The sequence below is a fragment of the Podarcis liolepis genome (assembly GCF_965112155.1).
Source record: "Podarcis liolepis genome assembly, chromosome: 16".
Classification (NCBI taxonomy): Eukaryota; Metazoa; Chordata; class Lepidosauria; order Squamata; family Lacertidae; genus Podarcis; species Podarcis liolepis.
The window spans coordinates 3,653,122-3,677,995 of record NC_139567.1 but is presented as its reverse complement, the minus strand read 5'-3'; the positions used below and the strand labels follow the sequence as shown (position 1 = coordinate 3,677,995).

Sequence of the window (24,874 nt, the reverse complement as noted above, 5' to 3'; positions counted from 1 at the left end):
AAATTGAGAGGTTCACCCATCCCAGCTGAAGTGGGATGTAACATATATATTTAAACTAACAAATTTATGCTTAACGTCAACTGAATTTGTAGTTCACATATACCGTATTAATTGCAACTTTCCACTTTTGTATAATTTCATATATGCTAAATTCAAACTTAATATCTACTGATTTTGATGCATTTCTACTTTCTTAAGAGTTTTTCAACAAATAAATAAGATATTTAAAATAAATTTTAAAAATAAAACATCATTGATTATTTTAAGTAGGTTGTACCAAACAAGAGTCATGCTCAGAATAGACTCACTAAAACTAATAAACCTGGCTAAGCTAGGATCATTAGTTTCAATAGGTCTACTCTGGGAAGAACTTAGTTGGCTGGAATCAATAATTTTTACGCAAAACATCAAAATCAGCACATATCAAATTCAAATTAAGTAGAAATTAAATATGAGATCATTATTAAATATTGGTTAAATACACATTAAATCATAGAATTATAGGGTTGGCAGGAACCCTGAGGGCCATCTAGTCGACCGGCCTACAATTCAGGAATTGCAAGTATATAGGAAAGCTATTGCACCTAGACATACACACTTCACAAGGTTCATGGCTGGTTTCACTCAGTTTAAGGCGGCATTTTTAACTATTATATCAACATTACTAACCTATATTGGGTTTTATGTCCATTAACCCATCATCCCCCCAAACCCTGGGAGATTATTCACTCAGCATATTTCCAAAATTTATCAGACACTTATAATTTCTCCACAACAGAAAAATAGGCCTGAAACTTCTGTGAATCTATCCTCCCACAACAGTGCCTTCCAGGTTTTTCTTTTCAGCCTACAACTCCCATCATCGCTCACCACTGACCATGCTGGCTGGGGCCAATGGGAGTTGCAGTCCCACACACACAAAACCCCAGAGCATGCTGGGAAGCTTCAGTCTCCCTAGTGCAGCCTGCCTTCTTCTGAAATACACCAGCTGAGGGAAGGCTGCTTGATTATCCTAAATTCATTTTATGACACCTTCCTATGGCCTTAGTGCATTTTTAAATATATTTCTAATATGTTTTTTAAATAAAAAGGAGGAGGAGGAAACCAGTTAACATCTATAACACCTGCATTTTACACCTTAAGAAGGGGCACAACTAGCACTGCCTAATGAAGTTGTTACTGGAAAACTATGCAGTGCACTCTCAAAATGCAAAGTCAACTGTGAAGGGGAAAATATCCTGCAGCAAAAAAAGGAGAAATACCTTGTTTCACAAGCCTTGATTAAGGGACAGTTCTGCTTTTGTACCAGTTAGCACAAAGAGGAGGGGGAATCAAAAAGGCTGTCTCAGATCAGTACTTAAGAAAAAAAGGGCTACAGGTTAAGATCCGACTGCCAGCAATGCTACATTTTGAAGGTCTGCCCAGAAAAGGGGCTTGAGGTCCTCATGCTGTTCCATAATCATATATTGCTCTTACGTAGGACTGCCAACCAGTCAGAATTTTAGAGAGCCAGGAGGGAGTTGAGCCCTTGCTCCACATGCCATAAAAGGAGAATGTAAAGCTTGAGAAAAATGTGCAGAGTTTTAAAAACAAAAAGTGGGCAATCATCATCTGTGCATGCCTGGGGTGCACAAATTTTGGCTTACCTTGCACCTTCAAAATGCAGCGCAAGGCCAGGAACTGCTCTCACCTCTAGCCAAGATCAGGCTGGGAATTGTTCCTACAAACATAGGAAACTGCTTTATACAGAGTCAGAAGCCACTGATTCACCTAGGTCAGCATTTTCTGCACTGCCTAACAGTGGCTCTGAGGCATTTCAGGCAGGATTCTTCCCCAGCCCTATCCAGAGATGTCGGGGATTGAACCTGGAACCTTTTGCATGCAGAGAAGTGTTGGGTTCTGCGGTGCTCAGAGGGCCTCAGGAGGACAACACAACTGTCTAAGATCATAAGGAAGTTTGGAGCTTGTCACACTTTATGGGAGGAAGAATGGTACACTTGCCACATCTAATGGAATTGTAAAATCTTTATTTTACAATTGTAAAATAAGGAATGTGAAATCCATGGTCAGCATGGTCAATGGTCAGGCATGGTGCGAACTCCAAATGCTCTTGGACACAAAACCCTCAGTACCTGAGGTGGGCCTCTACAATTCCTACCTGTGCGCTTCCTCATTCAAATTAATGCACACAAAACCCCAGAGCATGCTGGGAAGTTGCAGTCCCCCTAGTGCAGCCCGCTTCAGAGAGGACACACAGAGCAAGGCCCCTGAGCCTGGACTATCTCCACGTCTGAGAGAGCCAACAGCAAACTGCCCTCTGGAGACCACCTTCTAGGACACTGCCCCCCAGAGCTGCTAGCTTATCCATAAAGAAGTGCCAAGGATCAGTCCTCTGCCATTTTTAATTCTCCACATTCCCCCGACTTCAATAAGGGGCACTGTGGGATATTAAAATGGTGGCTCCCTTTCCTGATGGCAGGCCACTGCTTAAATTTCCCACAATGTCCCTAAGCGATACTTCCTGAGCCAGCTGCTCACCACTTATTGTAACGGAGCTGTGGTTATAGGGCAGGCATTTGCCGTGGGCCCTGTTAAGATGCTGGGGCCCTGGCAACTGCTTCAGGATGTTGTGTGCTGGTGCTCTGCTGGGAGCAGCCCAGATTTCAGGTGTCTGGAGGAAGGCGGAGAAGCCTTCACCAGAACTTCCTTGAACACTTCAAATTAGTTAGCGCTGAGCCAAAACAGGGAAGGGGCCCATTTTGTGAATCCTCTTAAAGGGCCATGACAATCTTGAAGTGTTGCTTCAAATAAAATAACCTGCAGCCCAGCATCCTTCTCCGTGACTTAGCAAGCACTTGACCAAGGAAGGAGAGGAGATTGTACTGTGCAATGTTTAGAGTTAAAAATTATTTTTTGAACATAATATTATTGGCACCAAACTTCAACATGGCACTATTTTACACCACCAGCAGCCCATCCTTTTCGGCCTGTGTGCCTCGAGTCAAGTCCAGAGCATTAGGAAGAACCACTTGATCACTTGTTTTAGTACAGATGGGGCACACAGCTCAACATGCAGCAGCTGGCGCATGGCTCCTTTCATAGAGGAAGAGAAATTGGTCGCCACTTGATTAACACTGAGGAAGGAACCAGAGGCAAGAAACTGAACCAGTTTTTCACATACATAGCAGGCAATTTTGAATGTAGGAAGATGCTTCATATTGGGTCAGACCATTGGTCCATCTACTCAGTACTGTCTCAGTACTGATTGGTGGCAGCTGTCCAGGATTTCACACAGGAGTCTCTCCCAGCCTGACCTGGAGATACAGGGACTGAGCCTTGGACTTTCTGCAGGCAAAGCAGATGCTGTACCACCAAACTACGGCTCCCCCCACCCCACATTGATCCAACAATTGAAGATCTTCTTTTTTGCAAGCACTGCAGGAAAAAAATTAGAATGAATTTAGCCTTTTCTGTTTGCAATTACACAAGCAAAAACAAAACAAAACAAAATCACACCTTTTGGGAGATGTAACGGATTTTCCCAAATGCAGTTGTACCTTGGAAGTCGAACAGAAGCCGTTCTGGAAGACCGTTTGACTTCCGAAACATTCATCTTCCAAAGTGAGGTTTCTGATTGGCAGCAGAAAGCTCCTGCAGCCAATCAGAAACTGCAGAAGCCCTGTCGGACATTCAGCTTCCAAAAGAACATTTGAAAATCAGAACACTCACTTCTGGTTTTTGATCATTTGGGAGCCAGAACATTCGACTCCGAAGGCATTCGGGAGCCGAGGTACAACTGTCCGTATACAGCACATACCTAAGTGGTGAGTTACAACACGGACCTTTTCAGATAAAAGGCCCATTGAGTTGAACTTACTCTCACGCCTTAATTATATGGAAGGTTTCTCACACATATTTGCTTATTTTGACCTTTATTCTTCTCCTGGTCATCCACACAAGTATGGGGAGCAAGGAGAGTGTGGAAAGAGGGAACATTTCTTTCCCCCTCCCTAAGAATGCGTGACTGGCCTCTGCTGAATGGATTAACACAGGGAGAGTCAATGTCGTGCCCTCCAAATATTGTTGGACTACAGAAACTATCATCCCTGAACACTGGCCACACTGGCTGGGGCTGATGGGAGCTTGGAATCCAGCAATTTCTGGAGGGCACCAGGTTGGCTATCCCTGAATTAACGAAAGAGCTTAGCACTTTGCATGCACAAGGTTTCAATCCCATCCTCAGGAAAAAGCTGGGAAACTGCTGCCTGAAACCCTGGATGTCAGCTGCCAGAGTGTACAATACGGGGCTAAATGGACCAGCAGTCTGACTCAGCATGAGACAGCTTCCTCTGTTCCTAAATACAGCAGAGATGCCCAACGTGGTGCCCTCCAGGTGCTTTTGGGACTAGAGCTCCTATCAGCCCCAGGCAGCATGATCAATGTTCAAGACTGAAGAGAGTTTGAGTCCAACAACTTATGGAGGGTGCCACATTGACTACCCCGATTCCACAGAAATGCAGGACAAGGAGGCACCACAAAAGGGACTTCAGAAAGGGTGTTAGTGGAAGAGCCAATATCCAGCAGCCCAGGAGCTTATAAAGCATTCTTTCTGGGATGAGACACAAGGAAGAAACAAAATAAGATCATACAGGAATTGAAACAGCGAGGGGAGTACTGAAGCACATTGACAGGAGTTCCCAGGGTACTTTCAGTTCTCTGTGGGCTGCTCTGAGTGGTGATCTATCAGAACCTCAGCTTGGGACATCTTCTTGGCAGTAAAGTGTTCTCAAGGTCTAGACTGGACCTACCCACTCCAGTTGGCTATTGGGTCCTCCTGGGCAGGAAAGGCTCTAAAAGACTTCCTGTTTGGGCAACAAGGTCTTCCTGGCTCTGGTGTGTTTCTGTCCCTCCATCAGCTCTGACACCATTTCTGGCTCCTAGTTCTCTGACTGCTGCTTACAGGCTCATCCCTAACATGCATAAATGAGGTAGATAACAGCAAGTCTACGGGACCGCCTCTCCTGGTATGCCCCACAGAGGAACTTACGGTCTTCAAATAAAAACATCTTGAAGGTCCCAGGCCACAGAGAAGTTAGGCTGGCCTCAACTAGAGCCAGGGCTTTTTCGGCTGTGGCTCCGATCTGGTGGAACACTCTGTCACAAGAGACAAGGGCCCTGCGGGACTTGACATCTTTCCGCAGGGCCTGCAAGACAGAGCTGTTCCACCAGGCCTTTGGTCAGGGCGCAGCCTGACTCCCTCCTTGGCAATCTTTACAATACCTTAGTTTATGGTTGCCATCAATTTTGATTTTAATTAATTCTTTGATGTTTTTATAATGTTGCACCATTTTAGTGTTGTTAGCCGCCCTGAGCCCGGCTTCGGCTGGGGAGGGCGGGATATAAATAAAATTTATTATTATTATTATTAAGTCAATGAAGACACTACAGTACAGATTCTGAATATCCCAAACTCCTAATTTCTATAGCCAGCACGTACAGGAGCCAATTCATTAAGGACATAGTCTCTCTCCGGATGGAGCTGGATTCTGCCCCCAGAGGGCTCCTGTGTCATTTGCTTCTAAAAAGACAGGCAGAGGCTATTTGCTTAGGGACACCACCCCACCTTAGGCACTGACTTGCTTCACTTAAGATTTAAAAAACAAAAGAGGCTTTCATCTATGTTATCACTCTTTTGAAGCAAGTAAACACAAGTCAGCCTTGTATTCTCCTGTGAGATGGCACTATGTGGAGGCAAGTGCATGAAACCCCATGCAGGTGATTTAGGTGGACTAGTGGAAGAGGAGCAGAGTCTCCGGTCTGTGCACAGCATAGAAATGCAGTGAGCTACTGCAGGATGGGAATGTATGGGGTGCTAGGGGAGGGGTAGTACCTCTGGTGGGGGACATGTTGTGCTCCTTCCGGGGTAGTTTATCCACCTTTGGTCCCCACCCTCCATTCAGCTCTCACCTGTGGCTCCTAGAAGCTGTCAGCATGCAACAGTGGCTACACCCTGGGAATGGCTTAGACTGGCTGGCTAAACCAGGAGAGTAGCTGATGGCTCTCAAACCCTCAATGAGTTAGGGACTTCCCCTGCATGCGAAGACAGGCTGCAGCAGATTGAGTGGACCAATAGTATGTCCAATGGTCAAGAAAGCAGTTTCTGCATGTAGTATAGAAGGAAGTGTGGGGCAGATGGAGCTCATCCACCTGGGAAGGTAGTCCATCTAGGAGAAGGAAAACTCTGACTCTAAACCTATGCTGCCTTGTGGTATATCTTTGGAAAAAGAAAAGGCTAAACCCTACACAAATCCAGAGTGGAGACCCTAAGGCAGTTGGGTAGCACCTTTTACACCTCCTTCCAGCAACTCCTTCAGCTAAGTGGGTGCCAAACGCATTGCTTTCCTTTCCTTTGGACCACATTAGCGAGGCGAAGAGAGGGGTCTTGTCATCTGGGCAGCCCAGGACTTTCATACACACTGCCCAGGCTTGTGCACCAGAGAAGTCATTTGGTGCTGCTTCACCCCTGGAGCCTCAATCCATTGTCTCTCAAGACAGATGGATGCCAACAGCTGCAGGAGGGAAGATGCTCTCTATCCCTCTTCTGACAGCCTCCAGGAAAGAAATCAAATGCAGGCTGGGAACTTTGTGGATTTTCTTTTTAAGAATAGGAACACTGCCGGTAAAAATACAACGTCACAGCTAGCACCCCACCCCCCAAAAAACCACCACACGATCAGGTGCCATGAACCATTCATCTAACCTGCCTCACATTTCCTACCCAAAATTCTCCCGCGTGGAATTTCCAGTAATTGCCACCACTGCTTCATGCGTAGGTGATAATGGGTGGGGAACCTTTAGCTGTTGTGAATCTGAACATGGCAGGCTGCTTAAAGGTGGCGAGGTGCAACCCACAGAAGGGACTGATTATTTAAGGAAGGTGCTGGCTATCATTAGTTCAAAGTTTCTGAACTTAACAATAAACTTCCTTATTCAAATTACACAGCTCTGATCCCAAGAATTCATAGGCAATAAAATCTATGTAGACACTGGGGCTCAGCAAGAGAATTATCTATAGAACAGCAGCGGTTAGTGCCCTTTGCGACTGAAAGGCAGAAAGCAGGAATGCCGACAGAAGGTGAAGCCAGGCAGAGCCACCCCCCTGACCATAAGAAAGCAGGCAAGGAAGGAAACAGGGAAGTGGGGGAAGGCTAAGCCCCAGTCACCCTAATAAGAGCAGCCTCCAGTGCTACAGAGGTGGTGGCGGTGGATGATGATGTTAAAACTTGTATACCGCCCTTCATCCGAAGAGCTCAGAGCAGTTCACAGCATAAGAATACAAGATTTAAACACAAAATACATAATAAAAACACAAACATGTTAACCAGCCAAATGCCTGGCTGAAGAGGAACGTTTTCGCACCAGGTGAACCTCCCTGGGAAGAGCGTTCCACAAATGAGGAGCCACCGCAGAAAAGGTCCATAATGTGTTGCCACCTTCCAGACTTCTCACGGAGGAGGCACCCAAAGAAGCGCCTCAGATGATGATTGCAGGGTCTGGGTAGGCTTATATGGGGAAAGGCTGGTAGATGCTGTCACCCAGAACATCTGGAGGGCACCACGTTGGCAAAAGCTGCCTCTACTTCTCCTGCTAATGCACATTCCCTCCACTCTCCTGTCTTGCATCAATGAGGCAACTACTGCACTCTCTATACTGAACACAACACAGGAACTAAGTACAAAAAAGGGGACCTGCCACAAAATGTTGTAGTGTGTCACACTGCCCTTCAGTATACCTGCCCACTCGGTTCCCTGGCCCCCACCTCAGTTTCCATCCCCTCCTGCCTACAGTTAGGGCATTTCTGCACTTACCACAGAATCACAGAAATGTGGATTTGGAAGGGATCCCAAGGGTCATCTAGTTCAACCCCTTCAATGCAGGAATCCCAGCTAAAGCATCCCTGACAGGTGGCCTCCCAACCACTGTTTAGAAACCTCCAGCAAAGTAGACTCCCAACACCTATGATTCTATGATTCTATATGGTGTTTCCTGCTTGGCAGGGGGTTGGACTCGATGGCCCTTGTGGTCTCTTCCAACTCTATGATTCTATTCTATTCTACCTTCTGAGAGTCCATTTATCCACCATTTATAGTGGCATGATTGCTGCCTGATGCAACCTTTGGTCAAATGCCACTTGTATTAGACAGAGTGAGTGTGGGGTTTTCCTTTCATCACTAATGGCAGGTTGTTCTCCAATTTGACAAATGTTCCATAGATGTAGGCAGACCCTACGCACATTCATGTCTTGTAGTCAGTAATGTGCAGAGGGGTGGTCCTTTTGCAGCTTTAAAGAAAAACGCAATGCCTATTAGCCGGAATTCTAATCTTGTGGGAGTATGGGAGATTAGAAGAAGTTCTACATGTTTGCCTGAGCTATGGCAAACCTGGTTACTGTGTTGAAATTCTATCTGCAGCTAATGACTGTTGTTATGGGCAGGACTTGGGTCAGTGCCATTGTGTCTCTCCATCTGCCATCTCTCTCCTCTGAACCGAGTTCACAAACTGACAGCTGGCACCAGCCAGGGGAAGTGGCACAAAACAGATGTCTCTCACACCACACCCACCAACCCCCAACCCCTCCACACAGAAACCGGAAGCATGTTTCTACACATGTCACCCAAATGAAAAGATTGAGGATTCATTCCAAAGATTTCACAAAGTGTGGAGGGTTTTTTTGCAATAGAATAAAAAGTGGAGGTTGCTTTTTTAAAGTATTCCAGAACACTAGCTGAATAAATATGGTGTCATGCATCAGAAAGCCCCCCCCCAAAAAAAAAATCCAGAAAAAAACAGTCACTTTACTACTATTAATGGTGGCATACTATAGCCATCTCCTGCCAACCTAGCAGTTCGAAAGCATGTCAAAGTGCAAGTAGATAAATAGGTACCGCTCCGGTGGGAAGGTAAACGGCATTTCCGTGCGCTGCTCTGGTTTGCCAGAAGCGGCTTAGTCATGATGGCCACATGACCCAGAAGCTATACACCGGCTCCCTCAGCCAGTAAAGCGAGATGAGCGCTGCAACCCCAGAGTCGGTCATGACTGGACCTAACGGTCAGGGGTCCCTTTACCTTTTTACTATAGCCATGCCCACCCGCTGGATCATCACCTTGTCGTGGTGAGTGGGTCTGCATGTTCCAATGACCCTTGTGAGCGAAGCCGTCAGGAATCTTGGGCTGCCAGCAGGGTCACCCAAGGCAGTGAGGTCAAAGGGAAGGAGCCAGACAAAGAATGATCCAAGAATTCCTCAACGGCAGAACAGGCGGATGATAACAAGCGGTATGTTACAAAGGCTGTGAAGGAGGATAAAGGCTGCAGCAGACTGGAATCTACCAGTTTGTTGTGACTACTTCATGCCATCGGAACAGAGCCCTACTGCGAAGACTGTGCGTTGGTCAGTGTGCACTTATCTACACACATAAAACAAATTCACGCACAGGCATCTTCCAAAAACCCAACCCAAATTACGGACTCATTGTTAAAACCGTGTTTATGGAAGACGATCTTACTCGGCTACAAGTGAGAAGACTATAGCCATGGTCTGCCTTCACTGGGGTGCTGGGGGCATTTATTGACTGCTCTTGAGAGTTCTTTTTCCTAAAGATTGCTTGTAGTTCTACAAATCATCGGGCCACCCACCCCGAGAGTGGTTCTGCTTCTCTCTTGTGTGGGTGTGATGCTGCTTGGACTCCATAAGCAACTGTACTCACTGCTTGAACTCCAGAATTAGAAGGAATGAATGACGCTTCCACTGGAGAGGTATCTGACCACTCTGGACCTGCTAGAGCGCAAGGCCCTGTGGAGCATTAGTACCACCTGTTCCAAATATATTGGTAGTTATATTACCCAAAGGGAGGGAGTAAAGGATACACTGGGGGTAAGAATGTCAGAAAGTTCTACTGAAATGGGAAAGTGTACTGTAAATTCAATTAGCTCACATGCCCATCTGCAAACAGGAACAGTAATCAGGCAGGTGAATAACTGTTATTGGCTGTCATTCTCCACCCCTATGGGCTCCCCCAGTCTGCAATACACTGTTGGTCTTTTTTCCAGGATACTACTGATGAAGCTTCTCTCACACAGCTGCCCTTGAAGGGAATGATATGGAATCATATCACAGTGTGATTAATTACATTATCAGATTTGGCCACAGCAAACAGAAAGCTGAATAACACTATTTTTGAAGAACCTGAATTGCGGTGGAATGGAAATGGTCTGCATGCGACTGAAACAGGATGGAACAGAAAACAATCTCTAACTGCTGAAAATCCACTGCCAATCTTGCTATGGCTAGTAGGCCCAGTTCCAAGTCCCAGTATCACCATTGCTGTCCAATGTCCATTCGTCGTCCTGATTTATAGTGCAAATGGAATACATGATGTGTGGAAATAGTATTCACGGGGCTACCTAGAGATTCCAAAGAAATTGCCTTTCCATTGTTCCAGGAGGGATGCCTTCTCCCCCCTGCGCTCTTAGGTGACCATTCCCTCCGTGTTACAGGTGAAGTGGGCAACAATCAAAGAGGAGGCTGTTCAGCCAGGGAGCCCCGTTCATGGAACACTCTCTCAAGGAGGCTTGCCTGGCACTAACATTCCCAACATTCCCACATACATTTTTATTCCGGCACACTTACGATCTCATTCTGAAGATCTCATTCTTAGTTACTTTTTTGAGACAACAGGGAAATTATAAGTCTGCATCCCAGAAGAAGCAGAGAAGGCAGTTAAGGCCGGCAGCCTGTAAGAAAACCAAGGCTGAAACGGCATGCTTGGGTTAGTGAAATTATAGGAAGAGTGTGCATGTTATTTTAAAGCAATGCAGACGAGTTTATTTTAGGGCATCCATCATTATGTAAGCAGGAGACTGAATAAACCATCAACCCAAAAATAAAATGGCATAGGTGCCTCACAATATATCAGAAGGAAATGTGTCTTTGGCCCAATGACAATATCTGCCCCCCCCCAAGCATTAGGGATGCAGTATTTTAGTTCTGATCATGATAGACAAGGAAGAGTTATACTTCCTTTCTCTGCAAGCTTTGCTTCAGAAAAATATCCCCTCTGCCAACCCTGTGCCCCTGTGCAGTATCTACATGCTAACATGTAGTTTAGTCCAAATGGACAGCTTGAAAAACAGATCTTTGTTTGCAGCATGTATGCAGTCATGTCACACTGTCACATTAGAAAACTATATTATTTTCCCCTAAACAGCAAATTACCCAGATGTACTTGGTAGCAGCAGGCTGTTCTATCTTGAATACTGGGTAGATGTGCAATTATTCCCTGAACAAAACTGAGGCTACAATCCTATATGCTCATTAAGCTGGGAGTAAGCCCCACTCAGTGGGTGGCGCTGTGGGTTAAACCACAGAGTCTAGGACTTGCTGATCAGAAGGTCGGCAGTTTGAATCCCCGCAACGGGGTGAGCTCCCGTTGCTCGGTCCCTGCTCCTGCCAACCTAGCTGTTCAAAAGCACGTCAAAGTGCAAGTAGATAAATAGATACCACTCTGGCAGGAAGGTAAACGGCGTTTCCGTGCGCTGCTCTGGAAGCACTGCAACACAAGTCGGTCACGACTGGACCTTTTAAGCCCCAGTCAAATCAATGGGGCTTACTTTTGAACAGACATGTACCACATTGCACTATGAGGCATTTATACTTCTAAATTTAATAACTATAACCAGTATCGTGATATAGGCTAAATCACTGAGTTTTGAACAGTGGGTTAGGATCTGCTATCGGCTGTGGCCTAAAGTGGGCTACAGCAGCCGCACTACCAGCACAAACATTCAAGGGGGTGGGGAAGATAAGAAGTAGGTTCCCAAATTCATGTTTGGGTTAAAGTGGGTGCTAAGTTAAAACATTTTATGTTCAAAGTAAAAAGGAAAGAAAAAACATTACACATTTTCAAATTTCTTTCATCTACATGAAACCGCTGAGACCTCCAGGTATAGGGCAGTATATAAATTCTGTTGTTGTTGTTGACAATCTAAATAAAGTCTAGAGAATAAATTAATGAACTAAAAACAGAGAACAGTCCCTCTGGTGTTCTGTGCCAAACAAATCATTTAGAATTAATTGTGTGATGAGTATATTTGATCACAAAAACTCTGTGATGTTTTATGAGAGCTGATTGCATGAGACAGTACAATCCAATTTAACTGCATATTGCCCAATACAGTACTTGGGCTACACACTGCCAAATCCCTGGAGGCGACCAGCCCACAAATGCACAGAGACCTTTGCAAACTCAAAACCAACAGCAATGAAACAAGAGTTTAGGGCACGAAGCTCACTGGTCATAATTCTAATGGGGACAATATCAATTGCAGCATTGCATTTCAACAAAATTAACACCTTCACATACACTTAACCTGTTCTGCAGTAACTTTATAAAAATGTCCAGGCAAGAGGTTTTCCCACTTCCATTGCTAAAATAAATGTCCTTGGCTCTTCTTGCATCCTTCTACAGATACATTACTCTACAGCTAGCCATATTCCTTGTCCTTGGGAAACAAAGAAAATACTTAAAGGGGGGGGGCTTTATTGCCTGCTCCCACTGATGAAAGAGCAATCTATTTTAAAAGTCATATATTAAGTTTACTCTCCAATGTTTTATCAGTGGTTTGATGTGTCAATTCTATTTCAAACCCTGGAAAATCAGAAACTGGCATGTAGTTCACCAGTCAAGTAAATCCTTACCCCCCCCACACATACACCACCGCCCCCCCCCCAGTTGCTAGCCCTCATGAGGGGAAGATCCAGGCTCATACCTAGAAAGCTTATACTTAGTTGAGCTTTAAGGTGCTACTGGAACACCTTTCAATACAGTCATACCTAGGGATTAATACGCTTCAGCTTAAATATTTTTGGGTTGCGCTCTGCGGCGACCCAGAAGTAACGGAGCGTGTTACTTCCGGGTTTCACCGCTCGCGCATGCGCAGACGCTCAAAATGACATCATGCGCATGCGCGGAAGTGACGAGACGTGACCCGCGCACGCGCAGTCACATCTTACGTTCGCTTCAGGATGCGAACGGGGCTCCGGAACGGATTCCATTCGCATCCAGAGGTACCACTGTATTTTTTAAAAAAATCATTCATCATTGTTATTTATTATGACAGACCAAAACGGCTACATTACCTGAATCCTTTTCTGATGGTTATGTGCATTCCTGCACCGACTTCAAAATGTGCTTATTTGTTTATAAAAATATTTATATCCCTCCATATTGTAATAAATATATCACAGCAGTTTACAACAATATCAAAACATAAAACCAAAGAATAAAATCATAAAGATAAAAACAAGTTAAAAGCAAAATAAATTAAGAACAAACATCAACAGACTATTGTGGGGGGTTGCCTGCACAGGCCTGGTGGAAGAGAAAAGTTTACAGCAAGTGTTTCAAAGTTGGTACAGAAAGTGCCTGCTGAATCTCTAGTGGCAGGGTGTTCCACAGGACTGGGCTGATGGCACTGAAGGCTCTGTTTCTCATTGTTGTCAAACGGCACTCACCACCTCTGGGAATAACTAAAGATGCTCCTGCAGATGAACTTAGTGATCAAGCTAGAATATAAGGGTTCTGGCAATCCCTGAGGCCTCCTGGACCCAAGTTGTTCAGGACTTTGTAAAGCAATACAAGAACCTTGAACCTGCCTGAGTAGAGATGCTAAGCTACCCCTGCTGATTGGGGGGGGGGGGCTGGTTATTCTGCTGAGTGGGACCTCTGCCCCAAAGTCCTGTCCTGCCAGCACCCACCGCTGGTCCTAAGACTCCTACAACAGTAGTTTCAGCAGCTCGTACTTGCAGCTCACATGCCCCCCAGTGAAGCTACATCCATACAACAAAGCCATCTCTTCCAAATGAGTCCTCTCCAACTACTGAAAAAGCAAAGTTCAGCATGTGCCGCCTTAACACACCCATTGGAAGGAGGTGGGGCGGTCGCAATTAGATAAGACAATGTTGCATGTCATATGTATGTTGTAAACAAGTTAGGAACTGATACCAAGTCAGTAACACCCACATGCCAACCCTCTGGAATTGACAAGGGTTCAAAGAAAACGAAACTGCTTTGTTCATCAGCCTGGAAGCCTGGGTGCTGTTGGAGGAACTGCTGGAAAAGCAAATTTAACTGCAGGGCTTAACCATTTGCTTTCCTATGCATTTGGAACCACAAGTGACCCCAAATGAGTATAAAGATATATGTCAACATTTTCTCTCCAGCCAACGCCACTACTAATAGCCTGATGCAATGTTCAACCATGTTTCAAACCTCCCTTCCACAGCATTTTTTAAATGAATGTTTTACTAAAAGGGCACTGGGGTTAGTTAGACCCCAATTAAAGTAAATAGCAGGGCAGGGAGACATGGCGTATCCCAGGAAGTGTGGTATAAATGCCCACAACATACCGAAAATGTTTTAACAGCACAATAGGCTGCTTTATGCTTATGCTACAATTAACTGTTCAGTACTTTTGGATTTTATTATTTTTGCATCCAGCGAGTTTTGATCTGAAAGAAAAAGGAAGGTCTCTCAGACCCCACAGGAATTTACACCACAAAGGATTACAGAACCCAGATAACATCAGAGTGCCCCAGGAGGTGCTAATGAACTCCCCATGCATGATGCACCGTAATCCGTGTCAGTTTCAGTTATTGACATTCAACATACATAGTATTGAATACCTCTTTTTGCCAAGGTACCCTGTAATCAAATTGCAAACACAGGAAGCTACCTTATACCAAGTCAGACAGTATTGTCTACACTGGCTGGCAGAAGCTGGCAGAAGCTCTCTAGGGTTTTGAGCGGGGGAGGGGAGCATCTGCAGCCGTAGCTGGAGATGCTGTGGACCTTCTGCATGCAGGACACATGCTCTTCCTTTCGGCTAGAGTCCTTCCAATTAATAAAATGCTTTTTACCAGCAAAGCAGCTACTTATGTAGAGGCTATCTGAGCATCTCTCTTGGAAAAGGCTCCATCCATAGAAGTATGAACTTACAAACAAGCTTGGGAAGGGCTATTTGTGTTGCTCCTGGTTTCTGGAGGCTCTTTGTACCTGCAAGGAAGTTGGGCAAGTGGATGTATGATTTTCAATTCTCCATGGTCTTCATTTTACATTCTGTCCTGAAGAACAGATGTACACACACACCACAAAACACACCACACTTCTCTAGCCCTGTCTGCGTCTGAAGGGTGCACATGTGCAGAATTTTATGTGTGCCTCTAAATTACACAGAAGTAGATCCTCAAGGGCATTTCCTTCTGGGCAACCTTCCAATGCCAGCGGTGGATGGCAAAAGCGGCCAGAGAAACAAACGTGAATTTCACATTTTTAAAGTAGGCTACTTTTCACTCTCACTCATACTGTTCTATCCTCCATCAAGACAAGCATCCATTCCAGGCAGGCAGAAACACACAACAAGAGTTCTAAGTGGAACCAGCGAGATATAAGACCTGGGGAGGGTGCTTTGGACGAGAGCCTTGGTGGCCAGATAGAGGGGGCGAGGGCCACATCTGGCCCCTGGGCCTGAGGTTCTCCAATCCTGCCAGGTCAACCTTTGGTTTCTCCCTCTGAGCTTTTTAAAAGGAAATGCCCCAAACGTCAGGCACATATACCCTTCGGACTCAACCCAAGGCACTTTCAAATGTGCTTATTCTGTACTCTTGATATCTGTGCCAAAGTACAAAATAAAACGTAGGGTGCTGCTTTACTCCAGGCCAGGTTCTTTGTCTGTCTAGGCCAGCACTGCCATCTGACTGACAATGGATCTCCGGGGTCTGAGGCAGAGGTTGGATGGCCAGGAATGATGGAGCTGAGATTCCTGCATTGCAGGGGGCTGGACTAACTCTACGATTCTATACATTATGCTCTTAGCAAGGATGCCTGCATTCGGATTAATCACAACGCCTGGAAGCATCCACGAATGTGTGGAAATCCCACAACTATGCCACGCTTTCCAGTGGAATCAGTTTATATATCCAACATTATATCATCTGGTGATAACTCATCAAGTGATATGGGACGCTCCTAGACCGTTAATATTTTGCAAGTGGGATTCAATTGCATACCAGCAAATTAGGGCTGTGCTATTAAAGTGAATATGGTGCTATTGTGCAGCAAACCCACTTCAAAAATCAAAACAAAACCCGAAACTGGTTTTTTTGTGGGGAAAGAAAACTGATGTGGGAATAGACTGGAAACTGTGGGAAACTGTGTTGTCAGGAGACATCATATAACCCACCAACAAAATGAAACAAAAGCCAAATGGAGGGTGGGGGATCCCAAAATTGATTCTATCTGGGCATGCTCAGTGGCCAAAGAATGGAAACTGACTGTTGGGCAGGAGTGTGGGGAAAGAGAGAATCGCATGAGGTGCCTGGACCACTGAAAAGCAGCATGGCATGCTGCAACATTTTGTTGCAGGTCCCACTTCTTCTTTCTCAATGGAGATGCTGGAGACTGAACTTGGGAGGTTCTGTAGTGGATGCAAAGGATGCCCGGAGCCTCCCTCAAACTGATAGAGGAGACCACTGCGGTGGGGGGACACCAAGCGACATTAAGGAAGAAGAGACCACACATGGGGAAGTGAGTTATGTGTACATGAAAACATCCATGTATGTATGACTAATGTGAGAAGAGGAACTCGTAGATCAAGATGTGGGAGAACCCAAAGATTCCACAAAAGAGGGTCAGAAGCGTGCCTGCGAAGGCAAAAGGAAGGGAAGTGCTTTTTTAAAAATGTTTTATAAAACATTAGTGTGGGGCCATGCAGACTGCCACTAGAATAAAGAATGCTAGGATGCTCAGTCAAGGCACGAAGGATTAGAAGCAGCCTGTTCAGTCCATTATATCCACTTTGAGGAAGTACAGTGGTATCTCGGGTTAAGAACTTAATTCGTTCTGGTAATATTTCTGGGTTAGCGGAGTCTGTAACCTGAAGCATATGTAACCTGAAGTGTATATAACCTGAGGTACCACTATATTCCAAGCAGCTTCTGAATCGAAAAATAAAATACATCTAGAGAAGTTAGAAAGAGTAACATCATGGGAGGTCTGAACACTTTAGCTGTGTTCAGGTGACAGCCTAAATACACAAACTCTGTATTGTAGGTTGGTGGGGCAGACGTGCGCACACAACCCCCACCCCAATGTGCCCAGACACATTGTCCCAGACCTTCAGCCCCCAACCTCTCCCCGTGCTGAGTGGGAAGGTCTGCAAGAGATATTTTTCTTCCGTCCCTCCACTTGCTCAGGGACCAGAGTTTGCCTAGTCCAGCAAAAGTCTGGACACATCTTGTCCACATATGTGCTTGTACAAGTTGGTGTCCTGCAACAGAATTCAACATTCTGAGACTCTGTGGCCCTTTTTCTCCTTCTTAAATTTTCTAGTTCTTATGGCTGAAGAGATAAGGAACTATAAGGAGAGATGAACTATAAGGAGGAAATATCAGGAACTATAAGGAGAGATGAGCATGAATCACGCCGGTCAGGACATGAAATGTTTAGCATTCTGCACCGTTTGTTGCCATAGCCATAATGCAGCCACAAGCACAGAGACTTATGCCAAACATCAGTTGTTCAGATTACATAGCCCGTAGCTTTCCTGGGCACTGAGTAGGCCTGGGTGATATACTAATACATCACTCTGGACTGGTATGATGGCCAGAGTGCAATAGCAGCTTCACCCGGTGGCACACTGCGAGTGAAGCTGCCAGCGCTCCCAAGTCTCTCTGCGCCCAGTGGCAGGGACAAGTAACTCTGGCCTGGGCTTGAAATTGAGTGGATGGGTGAAGGAGCGTGGAGAATCAGGCGGGGGTGTGTGTGAAGGAGTGGTGAGATCAGCTGGATGCACACCAGAGCTCAGAGGAGAAATCAGAGGGGAAGGGGCTGGGGGCTGGGGAGGCTAGTGAGCAGTGCAAAGCAGGGAGACAGCACTCATCCTTGCCCGCTCCTAGCTTGCTGTGTGTGTGTGTGTTGCATCCCCATCTCACAGTGTTTGGCTGGTGATACATACCAATGTTAGGCTGGTGATACATCCCGATCTGCTCTGGCACCCAAGGTGCAAAACCCTCCTATGGACAGGGCTGACATGTGCAAAGCAGGCCCAACCAAGTAAGAAGCAAAGAGAGGCAACAGATCTTTTACCTGCGGGGAAGCCAAGCGCAATCCTGTATCGAGGAACTGGTCTTGCAGAGCAAGGATGCACAACAGCACATTTCTAACCGTAAGTCCTGCTGAATTCAATGGGGCTTACTCCCAGGTCAGAGAGTACAATTGCAGCCTGAGTACGGTTTCAGCTCATGTCACTTTCACCAGCCTAAGTGATCAGCCCTAAGTATGTTCTGTCCTTTTTCTACATTATCTGCACAAAAGTTTGCATTTAAATACATATTTTGAATATATTGTATTTCAAAACATTGGGTTGTGTCAAATGCTAATCATTCTAAGAGCAAAGCCACTGAATTCGACGGACTTGGCTAATTTACGGTTTACTCTAAGTAGAAGTTAGTTGGATACAACCAACTATGTCAAAATAATAAAACACCTCAATGTTTCACATTGCATTTTATCTTACAGGCCACATTCTTAAAAACATTATATGGTTGATAGTTTTGAGACAAGAACTGCAACACAGACAGACTTGCTATGTTCTACTCTGGGCATTAGTACAATTTGTATCGCAAAGATCAAATTCCTCCAGTGTCCCTAGCAGAGAGAGAAAGTAAAGTCCAGGGGTTTCCAAAGCACAACATCTCACATCATCATAGGGGTAGGAAGACACTGGAATCTTGCTTGGAGTTCAAGTGGGCAGTTCAAGAATTTCACTCTTTTCACTCTTCTGTTCCACCAGAAAGAGAGAGAGAGCCAGCAATCAAGGACAACCAACAAGCGCCCCTTGACTCCAGTTGATCCTGGCAGGGCAGACAATAGCATGCAGCAAGATTTCTTGCCTTTCTCTTCTCAATGAGAACCTGAACATGTGCAGAGTCCTTGGCTGGATCAAGATGGGTGGCCCATCTAGGCCAGCATTCAATTTCCGGCAATGGCCACCCAAACACTTTTGCGAAGCCCATAAGCAGAACATGAAGGCAACGCACCTACTTGCTATAGTTCACCACATGGTATTCAGAGGTACACTGCCTCTGTCCTTGGAGGTTCTGCTTAGCTTCCATGGACAATAGCCACTGATAGACTTGCCCACTATGAATTGGTCTAACTCCCAATCAAAGGCATCAAACTGAATGCCCTACATTGTTCATAAAGATTTATTTCTTTATGCCTCAAAGTTCCAGCAACATCCCAAGTCCATCTATTGCCTACATTCAGGTTGTGAGCACTGCTGGTTATATAGTCAAAATGGTACTATTCACACACAAAAGAGGGAGGCTTCAGTAGACTCCAGGGAACCCAGAAGGTTTGCACAAATAATAATAAAAACTTGTAAGAGAGAGAGGTAACTGTGCAGTTGGGACTAAAAGTTCAGTATTACATTTACTTAATACAGTCGTACCTTGGATCCCAAACGCCTTGGAACTCAGACATTTTGAATCCCGAATACCGCAACCCTGGAAGTGACTGTTCCGGTTTGCAAACGTTCTTTTGGAGCCCGAATGTCCGACAGGGCTTCCGCGGCTTCTCATTGGCTGCAGGAGCTTCCTGCAGCCAATCAGAAGCTGCGCTTTGGTTTTCGAACGTTTTGGAAGTTGAACGGACTCCATTTGACTTCCAAGGTACGAGTGTACTAAAGTACTTTAAAGGAGCAAGGACAGGAAGTCAGGGAGGCAATGGAAGGGAATACTGTAAGCTGGAATACTGAATAGGGAGACCTTCACGTTGCAACATTTTGTTGCAGCTCCTTGTCTTTTTCTTTTCTTTTAAACTCAGTTATGAATCTTCCCTCCTGTCAATGTTTCTGCCCACCCTCCTGCAACCTGGTGCCCGCCAGATGTTTAGGACTACAACTCCCAGCCTTGCTGGCTGGGGCTGGCGGGAGCTGTAGAAGAGAACACCTGAAAGGCAGCAGGATGGGGAAGGCCCCTTCAGCCTCTCCTTCTAGGTAAGGCGCTCCAACTCACAGGTCTGTTTTGCTTGCCCTTTTCTTCAGCTTTCCCAGCTCAAAGACATCCTTTCTGAGATAAGGTGACCAGAACAGAACTGAAAAGAAAACCATTTATAAAAAATGTTTGGGGAACCTCCAGCCTAGGTGTTGATTGGTAACTAGGCCTCGAACCTCATGGTTTTATGACTTCACTCATATCAAAATGGGTCGGGCCATCCATTCTGCATGGGGGCCATGGAGCTCCTTCTCGCCAAGTGCCATCCTGGATTTCTGCCCTGATGCCACCCTGGTGGGGGCTTAAAAGGCAAAATAAGGCATGTCAAAGGAAAACACAGTGCTGGGAGCATGGAATAAAACTGAAAGTTGAAAGAAAAGGATGCCCTTTTGCAGTGACATGAGAGCAGCAATCTTTGGGGGAAGACTGGAAGAGGCATTGGGGAAGAGGTTGCATCAAGGAACCATACATAACTCTCCCCCTCACCCTTTTACAATTATTACAACAACCCTGTGAGGCAGACCAGGCCAGCTTCACCTAGCAAGCTTTGTGGCCAGGCCAGCATTTGAACTCAAGTCTCTCCAGTCTAAATCCAGTGCTCTAACCCCCAAGACCCAGCGAACACAAACAGGACTTGATTTTGGTCAGGGCCCCGCTTAGTCCCACCACCTGTTTTCAGTTAAGCACTCTGCACGAGAACATGTGAAGTGTCTCTGAGCACATACAAAGCGCCTCACTGAGCAACCTCAACCAACTCTTACACCATTGAGAATAGAGGAAAACACTTCTGAGTCACAATGGATTTTTCTTAAGGCAGGAACCTGGGGCTCTCCAGATGCTGTTGGACTGCAACTCCCATCAGTCCCAGCCAGCACAGGGATGATGGGAGTTGGAGTCCAACAACATGTGGAGTGCCGCAGGCATTAGTCTTCACCGGACATCACAGCCTGACCGAGGGTTAGTCACAAGACACATAAATATATTGTACAAATCAGTATTTCCCCAGTTGTTGCTGGACTACAACTGCCATCATCCCTAGCTAGCAGGACCAGTGGTCAGGGATGATGGGGGAGCAGATTAGTCCAACATCAGCTGGAGACCCAAGTTTGAGAAGCACTGGTATAAATAGAGATACACAGAAATGGGCACACAGGTGGACGTCTACTTTTAATGGGGGGGGGGGCTCAGTGCCAATTTTGTTGTGATTGTAAGTTTCTAAGAAATTGTGTGTGTGTGTGTATTTATACATGTGCTGTATACATTTTTAACTCTATTAATGTTTAATTGTTTTAAATGATTTCTCCCCTATGTTTTTAGCTGCTCTTATTTTATCTGTAAGCTGCTTTGAGGGAAAAGGTATTATTATTAATAATAATAAGGCAAATACCAGATTTGAAAAAGATTGCTGGATGACTGTTCCAAGCAGTGCCATTTTTCTAGAAAAAGAGGTGCCGGAACTCACCATGAACGCCTCCCTTGTTCTCTTTTAATGGCATTGATGCCCACCTGAGAGGAGCCAGAACTGAGTTCTGGTGAGCTCTGGCTGAAAAAAAGCCCTGGTTCCAAGACAGTTAAACTTGGGAAGGAGGACTTCTATGGAAAAGCCCCGTTAGCAGACCATCAAAGCAGAGAGGGCCAGAGTGACCTTTGTCAGAACATGCAGCCTTACGCCCCCCCCCCCAATCCACACAGAGCAATGCTTCCTTATTCCACATTTACAACCCTCCGCAGCGTGAATCAGAGGTCCCTCTGGGTGTGGAGCAGAGGGAATCCGCCCGCCTCTCTCTCCCCATCCAGGAGGGATGACAGATCAGAAAAAGGTGTTAATGGGTAACCAATCAGCTTAAAGGATCTTGAATGCTCTCCTCCTGAAACTTTCAAAGAAGAAGAGGGGGGTGTGGAGACTGGAGAGAGAAGGAAGAAGAAAGATTTATTCCTCCCGAGTTCAAGAGCTATGGTGGAGTTAACGTTTCCCCAAACGCTCTGCAATCCTACACACGCTCCCTCCGGGAGTAAGGCCCATTGAACTCAATGGGTGGTGTTTTTGAGCCGACCCGCGCCGGAAAATGTAACCATTCACACAAACGAGGGTGTTATCTGATCTAAGACGGGGGGCAGCTCTGCCGTAGGATGGACTTTATCCAGGGCGAGGAGAGCAGGGAAGAGTGCTAGGAAGGAAACTCAGCAAGCAAGCAGAGGGTTAATTCAGATGGTGCTGGGCGCGTCCCCACGACCCGGGCCAAGGAAGAAGAGGCAGGCGGCACGCGTGTTGTTGCACGTGGGAACCGCCAGTCCAGTAAGGGGCGGGGGTGGGGGGAGAGGAATCCCTCTGCCTGCGATCACTCACCGACGCCGTACTTCTCGCGCTTGGTCGGGATCCAGCGGGCCATGCCGGGGCTGGGAGGGATCCCCTCCCCGCTCGCTCGCTCCCTCGCTCTCTGCCCCTTCCGCGCTCGGTGCTTCCAGCCCGCAGGCGGCTCCAAGTCAGCCCCCTCCGGCCTGCGCGGCTCCCGGCTCCGCCGCCGCCATACTCAGCTCAGGGGCGGGATCCGGCCCGCGGCGCTGCCCTCTCCGCCGCAGAACTGCCCTCCCGCAGCCGCCGGGCGCCGCCGTCGACGGAGGAACTTTCCTGCGCTGCTCCGCCCGGGCGGCCCGAGGGTGCAGCAGCAGCGCCGCCGCCGAGTCAGAGCGCAGGGGCGGGAACTCGCCTCCGCCGGGAGGGATCACCTGCTCCGCCCTGCCGCCCGCCACGGGGAAGGGCGGGCGGCAGACGGGCAGCCTCCCCCCTCCCGGGGGTTTCCTCGGGATCCCAGTCCTGGGGGAAAGCATCCCGGCACTCAGCTTGGCAAGTGGACTTACTCCCGGGAAAGCGCTGGCGAGGAGAGCAGCCTTACCTGCGTTCCCGCAAAGGCTTCCAAGGAAGGGAGCTTGCCTTCCTGTGCAAATGGCAGGGGGGCAAAGGGTGAAAGCCCCCTCCCCATCTGGATCAGCCTGACTTCGGTTTACTTTTAAAAGGAAAAGCTGGGAAACCTCATTCATGCAGCCGCTCATGACTTGGATGGGGTCAGGTCTAGTTTGGCCCTTATGGTATGTGTTCTATGCCTTCAGCTCTGTACCAACTTACTTGGGAATATGCCCCATGGAACTCAGTAGGCTTACTTCTGAGTAGATCTCTACAATGCCATGATTGCATGAATACATAAGGGTGGGATTGCACTGTAACCCTCTGCCTGTGTGGGGTAGTTTTGCTTATTCATTCCTTTTATTTGTGCCCATAGCGGCTTGCAACAAAGAGGAATGCAATTCAAACACTGAAAAACAAGAATGTGTTTCAAACAAACAAACACTACAAAAACAATCTTATAATAACATGGCAATGCAATAGCAACCCGACAACATACAAAATACATATATAACAAGATTACATAAACAGCATTCAGGAACCAATAGTAAAAATAACAAGGGAGCGTCAGTTTCACATTCATCCTAGAAATACTCAGTCCTTCTTAGACAAAGGATTTTAGCTGGAAAAGCTCTCACAGAGCAGCTTGCAAATCCACAGAAATAATGCAGCCCCTTCCCTCAGGCTTACAGTATAAAAAGACCCAACAAGTAAGGAAAAATGGGTGAGGAGGGAAAAGGAAAACAAGCAAACTGTGAAGGGAAGAAGGGCCTAGCCTTGCTGGTGAGAGCAGGAGAGAGAAAGAATGATAGTTCTGTGTGGTCTACTGCTTCTTTTCCTCTTCTAAAGAGAAGAAAATCCACCCATAATAATAATAATAATAATAATATTCCTTCCAGTAGCACCTTAAAGACCAACTAAGTTAGTTCTTGGTATGAGCTTTCGTGTGCATGCACACTTCTTCAGATACACTGAAACAGAAGTTGCCAGATCCTTCTATATAGTGAGAAGGTGGGGAGGGGTATTACTCAGAAGGGTGGTTATTATTATATTATTATTAATAATAATAATTAATAGTACCCCACCCATCTGACTGAGTTGCCCCAGCTTTCCTCATTTCAGCTGCCTAAGTTAGGCTAAAGAAGTCATTTTGCAGTTGTAATTTTTAAACAATTGGGAGTCGGAAATCCTTACTGATCTACTGCCAATCACCTAAATATCTACCTGATCTAATTTCTGCACAGCGATTGATATGCACAATCCAACTGTTAAGCTGAGAGGCATAAATTCGAGAGAATAGATTCTTAGAAACCATATACCTTCTAAATAAATGAATTAGAGGGTGGAGGAGCATTTGATTTTAGCAACATGATACTTGGCCTAGGAGAGCAGCATATTTTATACTCTCTTCAGTATATTTTGCAATCAGTGGTGGGTTTCTGGCTCTGGCTCTGTGGCAGCTGAGGTGCTATCAGGTGATTGCCCTAAAAAGCTTTTTTTTTACCTCTTGAAATATGGCAACGCTATCAATCTCCTGATAGCCCCTCTGCTGCCGCCAAATCAGGATCCACCCTATTTTTTTGTGACTGGTTTTTTTTTTGTTAGTTTTAACACTATGTTAGACTGTACAATGGTACCTCAGGTTACATACGCTTCAGGTTACAGACTCCGCTAACCCAGAAATATTGCTTCAGGTTAAGAACTTTGCTTCAGGATGAGAACATAAATTGTGCTCCGGCGGCGCAGCAGTAGCAGGAGGCCCCATTAGCTAAAGTGGTTCTTCAGGTTAAGAACAGTTTCAGGTTAAGAACAGACCTCCGGAACGAATCAAGTACTTAACCCAAAGTACTACTGTATTTTA

The 24,874-nt window shown here is 46.1% G+C and overlaps 1 protein-coding gene and 1 long non-coding RNA gene across 3 annotated transcripts in view; both read right to left on the bottom strand.

The window, feature by feature from the left end:
* Positions 1-22,791, bottom strand: part of DOCK5 (dedicator of cytokinesis 5) — a 143,765-nt gene extending 120,974 nt beyond the window's left edge. For both annotated transcript variants that reach the window (XM_083480330.1, XM_083480331.1), the window contains exon 1: positions 22,459-22,791. In XM_083480330.1, the coding sequence (XP_083336456.1) occupies positions 22,459-22,501 (43 nt within the window). In that variant the 5' untranslated portion in view covers positions 22,502-22,791. The remainder of the gene's footprint in view (positions 1-22,458) is intronic.
* LOC310695874 lies at positions 2,051-5,517 on the bottom strand. The gene is made up of 3 exons (XR_014520322.1): positions 5,444-5,517; positions 4,809-5,016; positions 2,051-2,671 (listed from the first exon to the last, which is right to left on the bottom strand). It is a non-coding gene; the product is annotated as an uncharacterized lncRNA (long non-coding RNA).
* Positions 22,792-24,874: the final 2,083 nt, after the last annotated feature.